At 22.2% G+C, this 14,358-nt stretch overlaps 1 protein-coding gene across 2 annotated transcripts; it reads right to left on the bottom strand.

The window, feature by feature from the left end:
* Positions 1-2,316: 2,316 nt before the first annotated feature.
* On the bottom strand, positions 2,317-8,135 carry LOC122858718 (protein grindelwald). Of its 2 annotated transcripts, none has more exons than XM_044161824.1 (5): positions 7,900-8,135; positions 5,186-5,562; positions 3,670-3,732; positions 3,432-3,592; positions 2,317-3,364 (listed from the first exon to the last, which is right to left on the bottom strand). In XM_044161824.1, the coding sequence occupies exons 2-5, from the start codon at positions 5,415-5,417 to the stop codon at positions 3,038-3,040; spliced, it is 783 nt and encodes a 260-aa protein (XP_044017759.1). In that variant the 5' UTR covers positions 5,418-5,562; positions 7,900-8,135; the 3' UTR covers positions 2,317-3,037. The 2 variants fall into 2 exon arrangements, with proteins under 2 accessions (XP_044017759.1, XP_044017758.1); XM_044161823.1 differs by having other exon boundaries at positions 3,432-3,589; positions 7,900-8,134.
* Positions 8,136-14,358: the final 6,223 nt, after the last annotated feature.

Here is a 14,358-nt window from a genome sequence, read left to right as displayed (position 1 = left end):
AGAAAATCAAACATTTTTTTTCCAATTGGTTCAATAATATAAATCAGCTCATCTATTTTTCTAATCGGCAATTCTAGTTTTTCAATAATTTGAAATACCTCAGTTTTCAATCTTCGAGGTATCGTTGGTGATGGTGATAAATCATAATCTTGAAAGAAGCTGGCAGTTAATAGATTTTGGTCTTTCATTTTTAATTTTATCAATGGATTATTCCAAACGTTTATTGCAACTTGAATTAATGATTTTTTTTCCAGTGAAAGAGAAAATGTAAAGTCAGATCTAAAATTTATTTAAATTTCATCAAGTTGATATTTATAAAATTTTTGAATATTTATTTTTTATTATTTTTAAATTAATACTTACGCAGTTGTGATATTTTTTAAAATAAAAATTGACAAAGCAAGAATAATTATTATTATCTTCATGATTATTATTATTGCTAATTGTTTGATTTTTTTTTTAAATTTAGTGTGTTCTGTTTAAAAGTTTTCACGATTATGAAGAAATAGATTTTATTTTCCTGAATGAATATTGAAAATATATATATATTTTTTTTTTTATATTGAAATATTCGAAGGCTAAACAGATAACATGTTTCCATTCATTGTTATATTATTTTATTGTCGAGTCCATAAAATATTGTATTATGCCTTGAAATATTTATCAATTGCTTTTTAAATTTTTTTTAAAATTTTTAGATTCAATTTTTAAAATAATAATATATTTTGTATACAAAAATATTTGAATGTATATTTTCTAAATTGATTAAATTACAATGACAATATTTATTTTTTAAAAATATTATTCGTCAATTTTCTTTATCAATATGAAATAGGAATTTCGAATATTCAAAACGTTAAACGAAAGAAATATGAATTTTAAAAATATTTACGAGGAAATATAAAATTAATGAGGTTTAACTATGAAATATGGATTTGATTGTGAATATATTTTTCAATATTTTTTAGGTATCAGAGATTGTTCAGTTTTTTGTTTAGAAAATATTATTTTAATTTTTTTTTTCTGTTGAATTGTCTACCTGTTTGCTGAAAGCCATCAATTTTACTATCTCAAATTCCTTATTATGATTATTAACTTTAATTTGAAAATGTCAATGTAAAATTTATTTCATTGAAATGTTTTTTTTTATGTATTTAAATAAAATTTATGTGCACTAGTTTGTTTGGAAAAAAAATTATTTATCAAGTTATGCGGAAACTAAAAAATATTTTATTTAAAAAACAATTCTACATCAACACTTTTAAACCAAGTAATAAAATTCAAAAAAAATTTATAAATGCTAAAAAAATTAAATTTTCTTTATTTTTATTTTGAATGTACAAAAATTAAAAATAATACAGAAAATTATTTGATATTTTTTTACCAGGAAAATATTTAAAATAAATAAAAATTTTTTTATAAATTTAATATAAGCTATATTTCATTCAGTAAATATATTTTTTTTTTTTTCATTCTGTTTAGCTGCTTCAGTTTTTTTTTATGCTTATTATATATTTTTTTTTTTTAAAACAACAATTAAATTGTCGTCAACGTTTGACCATGTTTCAAGAAAATTTCTGGAATTATCATTTTAATTTTAACGATTACAAATATAGTATACAATAATAATGTTTATAACATTTTATTAAAATTAATTATCCACTTGCATTGAACGCATAATAAACTCGATATTAATCAATCATAAATATCAATCGTAAATCGTTCGAATCATTAATCAAAAAATCAAGACACTTGTTTTATATATTTAAAAAAAAATCTAATTATATTTTTACATTTATTATTAATTAGTACACATTATTATTGCTCACTTAAATACCTACACGAATTTCTAAACGTGGTGATGTAATGTGGTGATAAATATTTTAAATATAATTAACCAATAATAATGAAATTCAAAAATACATTTTAAAAAACCCAACAATGCCAACTCAAAAACAATTGTACAAATAATTTTTTTTTCACAAATATATCCTTTAAATTGAAAAATTAATTATCAAAAATTTTTAATAATTGCTGAATGTTAATTAACATTCAAAAAGTAAAAATATTTTTTCGAAAAATTTATCACCTTTTAATTACTCTAATTATAATTATTAATTTTTTTCATTTTAAATAACATAAATAATGATAATACCAAATGTAATGTTACTTGTTGCATTTTACAAATAATGAAATAAATATTTAAATATTTAAAATTGCCTTAGAAATTATTAGCTGCCATTGGGCAAATTATTTTAATTAATATCCTGGATTCTGGAAGACTGGGTCCACTAAGTAGACCCAAAGCTACTTTACATTTATTATTATTTTTTAATTAAACAATTAGTTTTTTTTTTTTTTAATAAAGCCGATCAATAAACTTGGAATGATAAATGTTGAATAAAATTTTGAATACTGTCATACAACGATGAGCGATTTTTAATTAAATTTACAATTTTTTTTAAATTTTTTTTTTTTTTTTTGAGCTTTTAATTTGAGCAATTTAAAATAATTTTGATTCACTGAAATTGAGCACATATTGTTTCATATTATTGTTATTTTTTCAATCAATTATTTCATTCCAATATTTATTTATTGATCGAGCAATTATTGTTATTTAAATCTAGAAGGCTTTTCATGGACGGAATGCCTGATAAGGAGCTTGATTTAAAATCCTTGTTTAACTCAAATACCCTAAAGTTAACTTAACAATTACTTAATTAACTAATAACTATTAAAATTATAAATTAGATTATATATAAATTGTAAAAAAAAAAAAATTTATTTTTTAATTTAATACGGTTTTAAGTCACACAGCCGCATGTGTGACGTGTTATTGCTGATGTAAATCGTCACACTGTCATCGAATTTTTTAATAATAAATATATTTAAAAAAAAATAATAATAATAATTTTATATTTGAACAAATAATATCAACAGTTAGTAATTTTGTTAATTAATTAATTGTAAATTATTGAGATTCAAAAAATGATATATAATATTTGTAAAATAATTTTTTAAAAATTATCAATTTTTTTTAAAATGAGCTTTCTCTTTTGGATCGCGATTGTACAGTTTCTGGACTTGGTGTCATTGCTGGATTGTCATATGCATAATCAAGTGTGGTGTCTTCACTTGGATGACGTTTTGATAATGGTGTACTTGTTGTGTTTGGTGTACCATTTGATGAATTTGTTTCTTGCGATGATGATGATGATGTTGTTAAAACTGTTGGTGATGTTATTGACGCACTTATTGTTGGCATTGATAATTTTAATGTTTTTTGTTGTTGTTGTTGCTGTTGTTGTTGTTTTGATGATCCAGTTTCTACATCATCATGGATTTTATTATTTTTCAATGTTTTCTATAAATAAAAAGGTAATTAATTTGATTAAAATATTATCGCGAATTAATTTTAATTGATGTCTTACCTTTTTCCAAGTTTTACCAAATATTTTTCCGAATTTACCACGAAATCTTTTGAATTGTACATAGTCTCTTATTATAAAAAATAAAACAATTATGAATAGTAATGCTGTTACTGTTGATATTATTTTAATAATTGTCCAGAGTGATTGAATTTGTGGATCTTCTAAATAAAAAATAAAAATTATATTACTTATTTTTCAGTTGAGAATTTTATCGTTTTTTAAATTTGTGAATATTCACCTCGTAGAATTCCATTTTGTCCAAGCTCTGAACGTAATACGTATCTTTGATCGTGAAGATATACTGTAAATAAATTTTAAAAAACAAAATTTTAGTTAACAAATTTAAATATCAACTTAATAACAAAGAAATTATCCATAAATTGATAATAAATTTCGTACAAAATTCAAACTACGAAATTATAAATTTATTTTCAACAATAAACATACTAAATAATAAAATTAATATAAACAATAATTAATAATATTATAAGCAATTTATTAATAATAAAATTAATAAATTATCTCAAAAATAAAATGATAGTTTCTATAAAAAATTATAAAACCATTTACAATGAAAATTAAAAAATAATTTTACAGAATAATAAAATTAATTTAAAAAAAAATTATTAATATTATCAATTAATTAGCAATATATTATCTTGACAAATAAACAAATAAATAAATAAATATATAAATCATTTAAATTTAAATAAATATTTAAAAAGTTTTTTAAATTTATTTTGAATATGCGAAGAATAAATTTGACGACACGTTTAATTACATATCGAATATATATTTTTTTTTCTTTTTTAATATTCCGGAATTATAATTTATTCATATTTATTATTATTGTCATTATTATTATTAAGAGAGAGTTGCGATGTTACGTCTTGGCTACGAATGAAAAAAATCAACATACCAGTTGCCAAGTGTATGAGTCATCAAAGGGCCATTGCGGTCGACCTGATGCTTTGAGAATGGTCAATACAGGTGTGAAAATAGAACAGGTGTTTTTATTTTAATTTAGAGCAAAGATAATATATACTAATCATGGAATTTTCAATCGTTTTTTAGATATATATTTATTGAAATTTTCCATGTCGATAAAAGAGTGACAACAAAATATCAAAAATAAATTTATAAAAAATTTTTAAAATAATATAAAATAATCTTTTTCTATTTTTTAAAATGATTTTATTAGTTTGTTGCTTAAATATAATTCTTTTTAAATAAATATCTATTTTTTTTCACAACAGTACACTTGTGTTATTAATTTTTTTTATGTCAAATTTTTTTTTTCGTATGACTATTTAATTTTTGTAGATTCAGGTGAATAAATTGCTTTTAATTTTTATTTGTATATGTAATTTTTTTATGATGTATGTTTTTTTTTAAATTACAAAATCGTATGAAATAAATTATAACTTGTAGATAAATATTTTAACAAAATAAGTTTGAAAAGTATTTTTAAAATAACCAAGATAAATTAGCTTGTAATATTTTAATTTTATATTTTACAAAATGTAAATTTATGTTGTTAATAAAAATTAAAAATTACAAATTAATTAATTAAAATTAACATTGATTGTTTTAATTTTTGAAACGAGAATAAATTAGCTTGTATTTTTAATTTTTAAATTTGTAATTTAATTTAAAAAATACTCGTGAATGTTTGATGTTAAAATTAAAATAAATTAAGCTTTGTAATTTTTTGTCTTTAAAGTTTAATATAAAATAGAAATTAATTAATTTACCTTGACAATCTTTAGCACAAAGATCAGCCTGATGATTATGATCCTCCGTATCACAAATATTTGAACATGGTCTACACTGTTGATCATAAGGACTGCAATATTCCATTATTGTGCATTTTTTTTGACCACACTTAACACCCTCAGGATCATCCAAAGTTGCCCCGACCAACCCCACTAAAAACAACCCCACTAATAATTTATAAAACATTTTTTTATATTCAATTTTTCCCATTCAAAAAAATTTTTATTCCTCTCTCTCTAAATAGTTCTCTCGATTAAACGAAAAATCACATTTTTTCATTTTGTTTTTTCGTTTTTTTTAAAAAACTGTTTAACAATATTCATTAAAAATTTTTTTAAAAAAATTCTCCGACGATCTGAAACATAAAAATAAATATTTAATTAAAAAAAAATGTTAAATGACGTTTGTAATAAAAATTAAAATAAATATTTTAATGAAAATTCTGCGAAAATGTTTTTACAAAAAAAAATGAATAATTTAAATTTATAAGAAAAATTATAATTATGCAATTTTAATTTTTAATTTATATTATTTTTTTTTTGTAATTCATAAGGAAGTAATTGATTGATAATTTTAATGTAATTATCATTAATTATTAATTTGTAATTTTTATACGCTCAAGTATGTAAACGAGACGTTTTTATTTCAAGGATAAGAAAACGTAACGGTTTTTATAGATTGGTGAATCATCGTTGTCAACTATAAAAAAAAAAAAAATTACCTTTCACTTATTTTCAAGCTACTTGATGCGAATATAATAAAAAAAATTAAAATAAATAAATAATGTAAAAAGAAGAGAACAAACAAATCAATGTTTCTTGTTGAAAAAAAAAAAGGATTATTTTTTTTCTTTCAATCAGCCATCAGGAAATATAAAAGTAGCAACTCGTGAATTTTTAATTCAAAATTTATTGATCATTATTTTCAATAGTATTCATTTTTATTTACTTTGATGTTTATTTTTTTTTTTTTTATAATGATTTTAATATATTTTATAAACCTTATAATATTTTTTTTCATCGTGAAAATTTTTTTAAAATTTTCTACCTTGTTTTTATTTTAAATTTTTATTTTCTGTTGGATGCAATTTTTTAATTTACGTCTTCCTTTATTTGACGAGGAAAAAATAATAAATTAACAGACCGTAAATATGCGAGTGTATTATTTATTTATTTTTCCTGTTTTAAAATACAAGAAATTTTTTTTAAATATTTGATTAAATCTTTTAAATGATATTTGAATAATATTAACAATCATTTTAACATTGACATATTAACTATAAATAATGACAATTTTATATTTCTAGAAAAACAATAAAAAAAAAATAAATGCTTACATAAATAGTAATTACATCATTTTTAAAATGGCAAAAATTTATATCAATGTGATAAGAAAAACGTGTGTTTTTTTTCAAATAAACTTTTCTTTTTTTTTTTTTTTATTTTTTAATATACGATATATTAGCCAGCTCACGTATCACGTATATGATAATTTAAAATAAAAAAAAAAAATAACAACTATTCATTTAAACTGCGTAGATACCTATGTTATTTTATAAATTGATAAAAAAATTATTTTCCATATTAGTAATACAAAAAAAAGCCCATAGTAATTTTCGAACTCAAATTTCGATTCGATTTCGAATATCGAAATGATTTTTGAAACTTTAATGTAAATTTATAGTTTGAAAATAAACAATGTAATTTTAAATTAACAATAAATTACTAAACAATCGAAAAACAAAATTACAAATTTTTTTTTATAATTCAATTTGATAATTAGATAATTCAAATCGAAACAAACAAAAATTCCATAATTGAATTTCGAATGATTTTTAATGCTGAATTGTATTTGTTTTGTTTATGTTTTTTAATAAATTTTATACAATTTAGCTTGACAATTTAAATGTTTAAATATTTTTCTATCAAAATATTGGCTTGGTGATTTTATTGATGGACCATGTTTATTCAAAAGTATATAAAAAAGGAATGTTGTTTGACTGGTTCCCGGTCTATCGAATCGAAACATGGTTGCTACAGGAAAAACAATTTACACATATACACAATACAAATACACTATCTATAAAATTGTATAGGTTTTTATACAGTATATACAATAATTTGTTTCCATCCACCAATTGGAGGAGGAATGACCTCCTTTATATAGCAAAATATAAAAATGAATAAAAAAAACTGAAAGCATTCGAACAATACCATCAAACTTTTACCATAAAAAAATATTAAATTAACTTTATTGTTAGTTAATTTTTTTTAAATCTTTCAACGTTAGCAATTAAACACTTTAATCACAAAAAAAAAAATAATTTACCTACATACAACAGCAAAATGAAAAAAAAACTACTCGAAACTGCAAAAACATTTCGAAACGAAAAAAAAGAAAAAAAAACGTTCATTTCGAAATTAAAAAAAAAAAAAAATAAATTTAAATTTATTAATAATTGTTTTATAAATTAAATTAAATTATTTTTATTAATTTCAATATGAATATATTGTAATTTAATATTAAAAAAAAGCTTTTACTTTTTTTTTTTTTTTCGTTATTTCTACTTGCATTGTAGAAAAATAATTGCATATGGAAAAAAAAATGAAAATTTCTTTAAAATTATTTTACAAGATTTAAATTTAATATAATGAAAAATAATAATAATTAATAGATGAATTAATAAACTTACTTCATGATTTCGAAATATATAATAAAACGATGAAGTTTTGTTTTTTTTTTTTAAATTTAATATTATAATATCACCTGAATGTATCGAGTTTTAGAATGAGACTGTCGATCTTGGTGAGCGTTGAGTACATTTGTGTATATTACCTGCAGGTCAGGTTTTACATTGACTCCCACCCTGGTGAAGTCAACCTCCCCCTTTACAGCACCTGCAACCTGCTGTCTCACCTTTCACGTCAGCTCTAACTATACCTACATTTTTTTTATATATTTATATTTTGTTTGTTTTTTTTTTTTATATTAAACATTGCTATATACTTTTATGCCACTGTTTTCTCTCTTTTTTTTACCTGTTATTATTTTTTGAATTATTTTTTTACCTGTTGCCATTGTGCGCACGCAATGTTCATTGTTGTATCATCATCAATATTATCACCATTATCACAATAGTCGACATACTCGTACGAAATATATTGTCCTTGTATTATTTGAATATTACAATTTATTTATTATGAATTTATATGCAATATTATTATTGCATCTCTGATGAATACTCAGTGCTAATTACGATTTAAAATAATTTTTCTGCTTTAAAAAATAATATATAAAGGATTGATAAAAAATTAAGAGTATAAATTTATTTATTTTATTGAATTTTGAGTTATAAATTTTGGTATTTAAATATTACAAGGTAGATTTATTTACAAAACAAATTAATTGATAATTTTTTTTAAATTTATTAATTTTGATTTTTGAATTTTGAATGGTAATTTACCAATTGTTGGCAAGTTGAAATTAAATTTATGGATAAATGGAAAGGAGGCAAATTCAAAGGAGAATCAACATGTTGATTTTTATTTGAAAAATCCATGTACTATTATTTAATTGCAATTAAATATTATCATGAAATTTTTGATTACATATCTTTAAAAAAATTTTTAATAAGATTTGAATTATAATTTTATAAGTAGTTTTACAGATTTAATTTAAGTTTTTTTTTTTACAGTTTTAATTGAATTTTATTGTTTGACATATTTAATACGCATTTATTTATAGACAAATATTAATATATTTTTTTCTTATGTAAAATGATTGTATAACAAATATTTTATTTTTAACGAGAAGTATATGCGTAATGTAATACACTAAAAATTGATAATAGAATTGTAAAAATCCAAGTTGGTGATGATGTTAATGTTGATGCCGATTTTGATTTTTTGTTTTGATTTGTGTTTCCATTTTTATTTTTATTTTTCTCATCCTTTTCCTTTTTCTCTTTCTTTTCCCTCTTCTCTTTCTCTTCCTTTTCTTTTTTTTCTTTCTCTTTATTTTTCTTTTTTTCTTCTTTTTCTTTTTTTTCTTTTTCTTCTTCCTTTTCTTTTTTTTCTTTCTCTTCTTTTTTCTTTTTTTCTTCCTTTTCTTTTTTATCTTTCTCTTCTTTTTTTTTTTTCTTTTTCTCTTCATTTTCATCTTCATCTTCATCTTCATTTTCCAGTTGAGGTTTTCTTATTGTTGCAGAGTTTTGTGTTGTTGATAATGAATAAGTAATAGATGCAGTATCATTATATTCATCACCAAAATCATTTTTCAATTTAGCATTACAGGTCCACTTGCCCCCATAAGATTTCTTCGAGTCTTGAAAATAAATTATAAATTAATGCTTAAATTTTTACGTTATAATTTTTAAAAAATAACTTATTATTATTACCTTTAAATGTAAGATTACAACTTGTATCATTTTTTGAGCGTGTGATATTTGGAAAATTGTTTTCAGAAACACTGATATTATTGGGAGACTTCCATTCGCATTCGACAATTTTTGATGAAAGGACTGGAATTGCAGTACAACTAATCGTTTTCGTTGACTTGTCTTCGGTAGATCTTGCCACGAGATATGAGTCTGTAATTTAGAATTAAAAAATAAAATATAAATTTAAATAATTTAATATGTTAAGAATATATTGTAAAAAACAAACCTTTAACAGCTACTGTAAAATTTTTAGAAACTTCTGTTTTAGATTTATTCAGTTGAACTTTACAAGTCCACTGTCCAGCATGCAGATTTTGATCAGCTTTTGATACAATAGCGAAGCAATCACCCATTGAAAAACTACTGTTATATACCAGTGTTCGTATTGGATTCATTGATATCACATTTTTTCCTTTATTAGATTTATATTCGTCATGTGTAATAATTCTTCTTGTATCATTTAAAACAGTAAAATTATTTCCATGTGGACTGTGAAAAGAACAATTAACTATTGGCTCCATAACTTGACATCCAATCTAAAATCAGATTTTAATTTATTAAAAATTAATCAATATTTAAATTATATAAAAAATAATATGTATTTACCAGGAAATTATCACCACGTTTAACATGTACTGCATTTGATGTTATGTTAACTTGTGGTAAATTGGATGGTGCTGGTTGTACTTCCTTCAACTGCTTTTCAACAATTGTACCAAATGTTTGATTAACAGTTATAATCCAACACTTCCATGCCTTTCTCCATCTCAAATCATTAAATGGTGGATAAACTTTAATCTTGCAAACTTTTTTACTAATGTCCGATGAAGGATGGATTATTCTATATCTAAAATTAAAAATAAATTTTTACAATTCAATTTGATCAATTGCTTGGTCAATTATTTGACCAAAAATAAATTCATATGTACTTACTTTACTGGTCCAGTAATATTTTGCTCTTTATTACCAATTGCAGATTTATATCTGATGAAAGTACCATTACTCAATTGGAATCTACATAAAAAGTCTTTGGCCACTTCAATTGTTCGAGAACATTCAATGGATAAATTACCTGAGGCATCATCAGTCACGTTCATATGAAAGTCTCCAACTAAACATTCATAAAAAATCATATCAAAATGTATACAAAATATAAAATACTTTACTTTATAAATAAACTCTTTTACTTTACAAATAAAATAAAGAAAACCTTCCATGACATAATTTTTTTAAATATAAAAAATAAGCATATACCTTCTGTAGATGTTGATGATTTTTCTGTTGATGAAAAGTTTGGTGGTGTTGATGATGAATAAATAATAGATGCAGTGTCATTATATTCATCACCAAAATCATTTTTAAATTTAGCATTACAGGTCCAATTGCCCTCGTAAGATTTCTTCGAGTCTTAAAAATAAATTATGTATAAATTAATGCTTGAATTTTTACATATTAATTTTTAATAAATAAATTATTATTATTAGTAATAAATTATTACCTTTAAATGTGAGATTACAGCTTGTATCATTCTTAGAACGTGTGATGTTTGGAAAATTATTTTCAGAAACACTGACATTATCGGAAAACGTCCATCCACATTCGACAATTTTTGATAAAAGTTCTGGAATTAGAGTACAACTAATAGTTTTTGGTGACTTGTCTTCAGTAGAACTTGCCACGAGATATGAAACTGTAATTTAAAATTAAAAAATAATATATAAATTTTAATAATTTAATATGTTAAAAATATATTGTAATAAACAAACCATTAACAGGTACTGTAAAATTTTGAGAAACTTCTGTTTTAGTATTATTTAGTTGAATTTTACAAGTCCACTGTCCAGCATGAATTGGTTCAGCTCTGGATACAATAGCAAAGCAATCGCCCATTGAAAAATCACTGTTATATAACAGTGTTCGTATTGGATGAGTGGTAGAATTCTTTAATTTCATGTAGTTTCCATCATTAGATTTATATTCTTCAGATGTAATAATTCTCCTTGTCCCATTTAAAACAGTAAAATTCTTGCCATTTGGACTGTGAAAAGTACAATTAACTATTGGCTCCATAACTTGGCATCCAATCTAAAAATGATTTATAATATAATATTAATCGATATTTAAATTATGAAAAAAAAATTATTTTATAAAATAATATATATTTACCATGAAATCATCACCACGTTTAACATGTACTGCATTTGATGTTATGTTAACTTGTGGTAAATTGGATGGTGCTGATTGTACTTCCTTCAACTGCTTTTCAACAATTGTACCAAATGTTTGATTAACAGTTATAATCCAACATTTCCATGCCTTTCTCCATCTCAAATCATTAAATGGTGGATAAACTTTAATCTTGCAAACTTTTTTACTGACGTCCGATGAAGGATGGATTATTCCATATCTAAAATTAAAAATATATTTTTACAATTCAATTTGATCAATTAGTTTGTCAATTAATTAATAAAGAATTTATATAATATATTTTTAATTGAATCAAAATATTTATGAATAATACAAATTTATATGTACTCACTTTACTGGTCCAGTAACATTTTGCTCTTCATGACCAATTACAGATTTATATCTGATCAACGTACCATTACTCAATTGAAAACTGCATAAAAAGTCTTTGGCCACTTCAATTGTTCGAGAACATTCAATGGATAAATTACCTGAAGTATCATCAGTCACGTTCATATAAAAATCTCCAACTATAAATTCATAAAAAAGACATTGAAATATATATAACAAATAAAAGACAATAAATATTTATTTATTTTATTTATCGAATTAATAACACAACAATAATCTATAAAATAATTATTTCAAATTGTACAATAAATTTTTTTTAAATATTAAAAATAGAAAATTACCTTCAGCACAAGATACGTGGAAAAATTGAAGCGCAATGACGATGGATCCGAAGAATAACCAGGCAGTTTTAAGTGCCATGGTGTGTTCCTTTGGACAATCCAACACAGTGTCGACTTGTTAAAAGTTTGTACCCCTTTATATAGTCAGCTCTTTCACAATATGTTGAAACATGTCATCATTTTAGAAATATCTGTAATTATTTAATTGATAATATACTAATGATGTGGCATTGTGAGTCACTTGTTTTTTTGTTTTTTACCTATACCTATTTTTATTGATGCTATTAACAAATTCATTATCAGTAACTTTGGTGATTAGTTGAGCTGAACAAACAACAGCCAGAATAGATAGATTTTAAAAATAAATTAAATAAAAAATTAATATTTCAACAATCAAAACTTTCTCTACAATGTAATCGAAAAAAAAAAAAATAATTCACCAAAATTTGTTGTAAAATAATTTTCATTAATTTATAAAAGGAAGGAAAAATCATAAATTTCTAATTATTTGAATTGATACAAAATGAATCAATTTTAAATTTATTTATTTTTAATATTTTTTTTATGTAACTGTTTTTGTGTCGATTTTTTAAAATATTCGTCATCAGCTAGTTTGGTCATTAGTTGACACGAGTCAATGTCAATTTAATGACAAATATATTAAATATCGAAATTTTATTTTTTATTTTTATCTACATATTTTTGTCGATGTTTTCAAGAAATCCATTATCAGTAGGCTTTGGTGATTAGTTAAAACAAAAAAACATCGGTCGAATGACTATTATATATTAAAAATAAATAAAAAATCATTACGTTAAAATTTAATCTTCTTCACAATGTACACGTGGATATTTTTTTATATGTAAAAACAAGGTTTCATAATAATTTTTCCAGGAAAAAGATCAGGTGTTTATCAAAACTGGCCAATGAGTGGATCGTTCAAAAAAATCTATAATTTCTTCAATTGTGCTTGTATTCATATGAATCAAATGCATTTAAAAATAAAATCGTTAATGGCATCATTACAGAAAAATGTGCGGGACATACGGGGACATCTGTGTATTGTTTCACTCACAATCTGTATAAATGTTCCCGTAAATTTCGCCGTATACGTTGCCAATAGCGTTACCGTTTCAAAAATTACATCGACAATGAATAATTATAATGATAAAATAAATATTCATATTATTTCAAGACAAATTATTATTATTATAAAATACTTCCTTTTATTTATTGAACGAAAAATTGACAATTAATTAACCCAGACAAAGCAAGTCTAAATTTATTTCAACTGAGCACATAAATGGCACCGTAAAAATCTGAAAAATTGAATTTTTCATTGAGAAAATAATTAATCAATCAAAAGCCTTGATTTTTGCAATATTTTGCTTATTTTATACCTATCTCTTATCATCAAAAAAAAACAAAAATGAGTTTGATTTTTTTTTCAGTAAAATTTATACATCAACCCTTGAATTACCATTATTGTATTATGTTTATTTTTCTCGATCCTTTTTTGTAAAGCATGGTGGTCTTTGTCCAAGTATTATTAATTTTCTCAATTTTATTTTTTTTTTTTTTCTCGTACATATTTGAGGAGTGAAAATATTTATACAAAAGTTAATAAAAATAATATCTAAACGGAAATTTAGTGTTATCATTTAAATATAAAAGTAAAAAATAAATTTATTCACAAAGTATTATCACAAAAATTATACTCTCTCTCTCTCTCTCTCTCTCTCTCTCTTTTCTTTTCTCTATTTATAAATGCTCTTCACTAACAAGTGTTTTTTTGGAACAATAAAAATAAATAAATAAAAATACCGTCAACAGA

This window comes from Aphidius gifuensis, linkage group LG6 (genome assembly GCF_014905175.1).
Source record: "Aphidius gifuensis isolate YNYX2018 linkage group LG6, ASM1490517v1, whole genome shotgun sequence".
NCBI lineage: Eukaryota > Metazoa > Arthropoda > Insecta > Hymenoptera > Braconidae > Aphidius > Aphidius gifuensis.
This window is presented reverse-complemented; position numbering and strand designations above follow the sequence as displayed.

Bases quoted from the DNA above. Each gene is read 5' to 3' on its own strand.
- LOC122858718 (XM_044161824.1), bottom strand. From the start codon at position 5,417: ATGGGAAAAATTGAATATAAAAAAATGTTTTATAAATTATTAGTGGGG. The intron at 3,733-5,185 runs GTAAATTAATTA...ATTTATTTACAG, and splicing joins TTGTGCTAAAGATTGTCAAG to TATATCTTCACGATCAAAGA. The intron at 3,365-3,431 runs GTAAGACATCAA...TTTTATTTATAG, and splicing joins TTGGTAAAACTTGGAAAAAG to AAAACATTGAAAAATAATAA.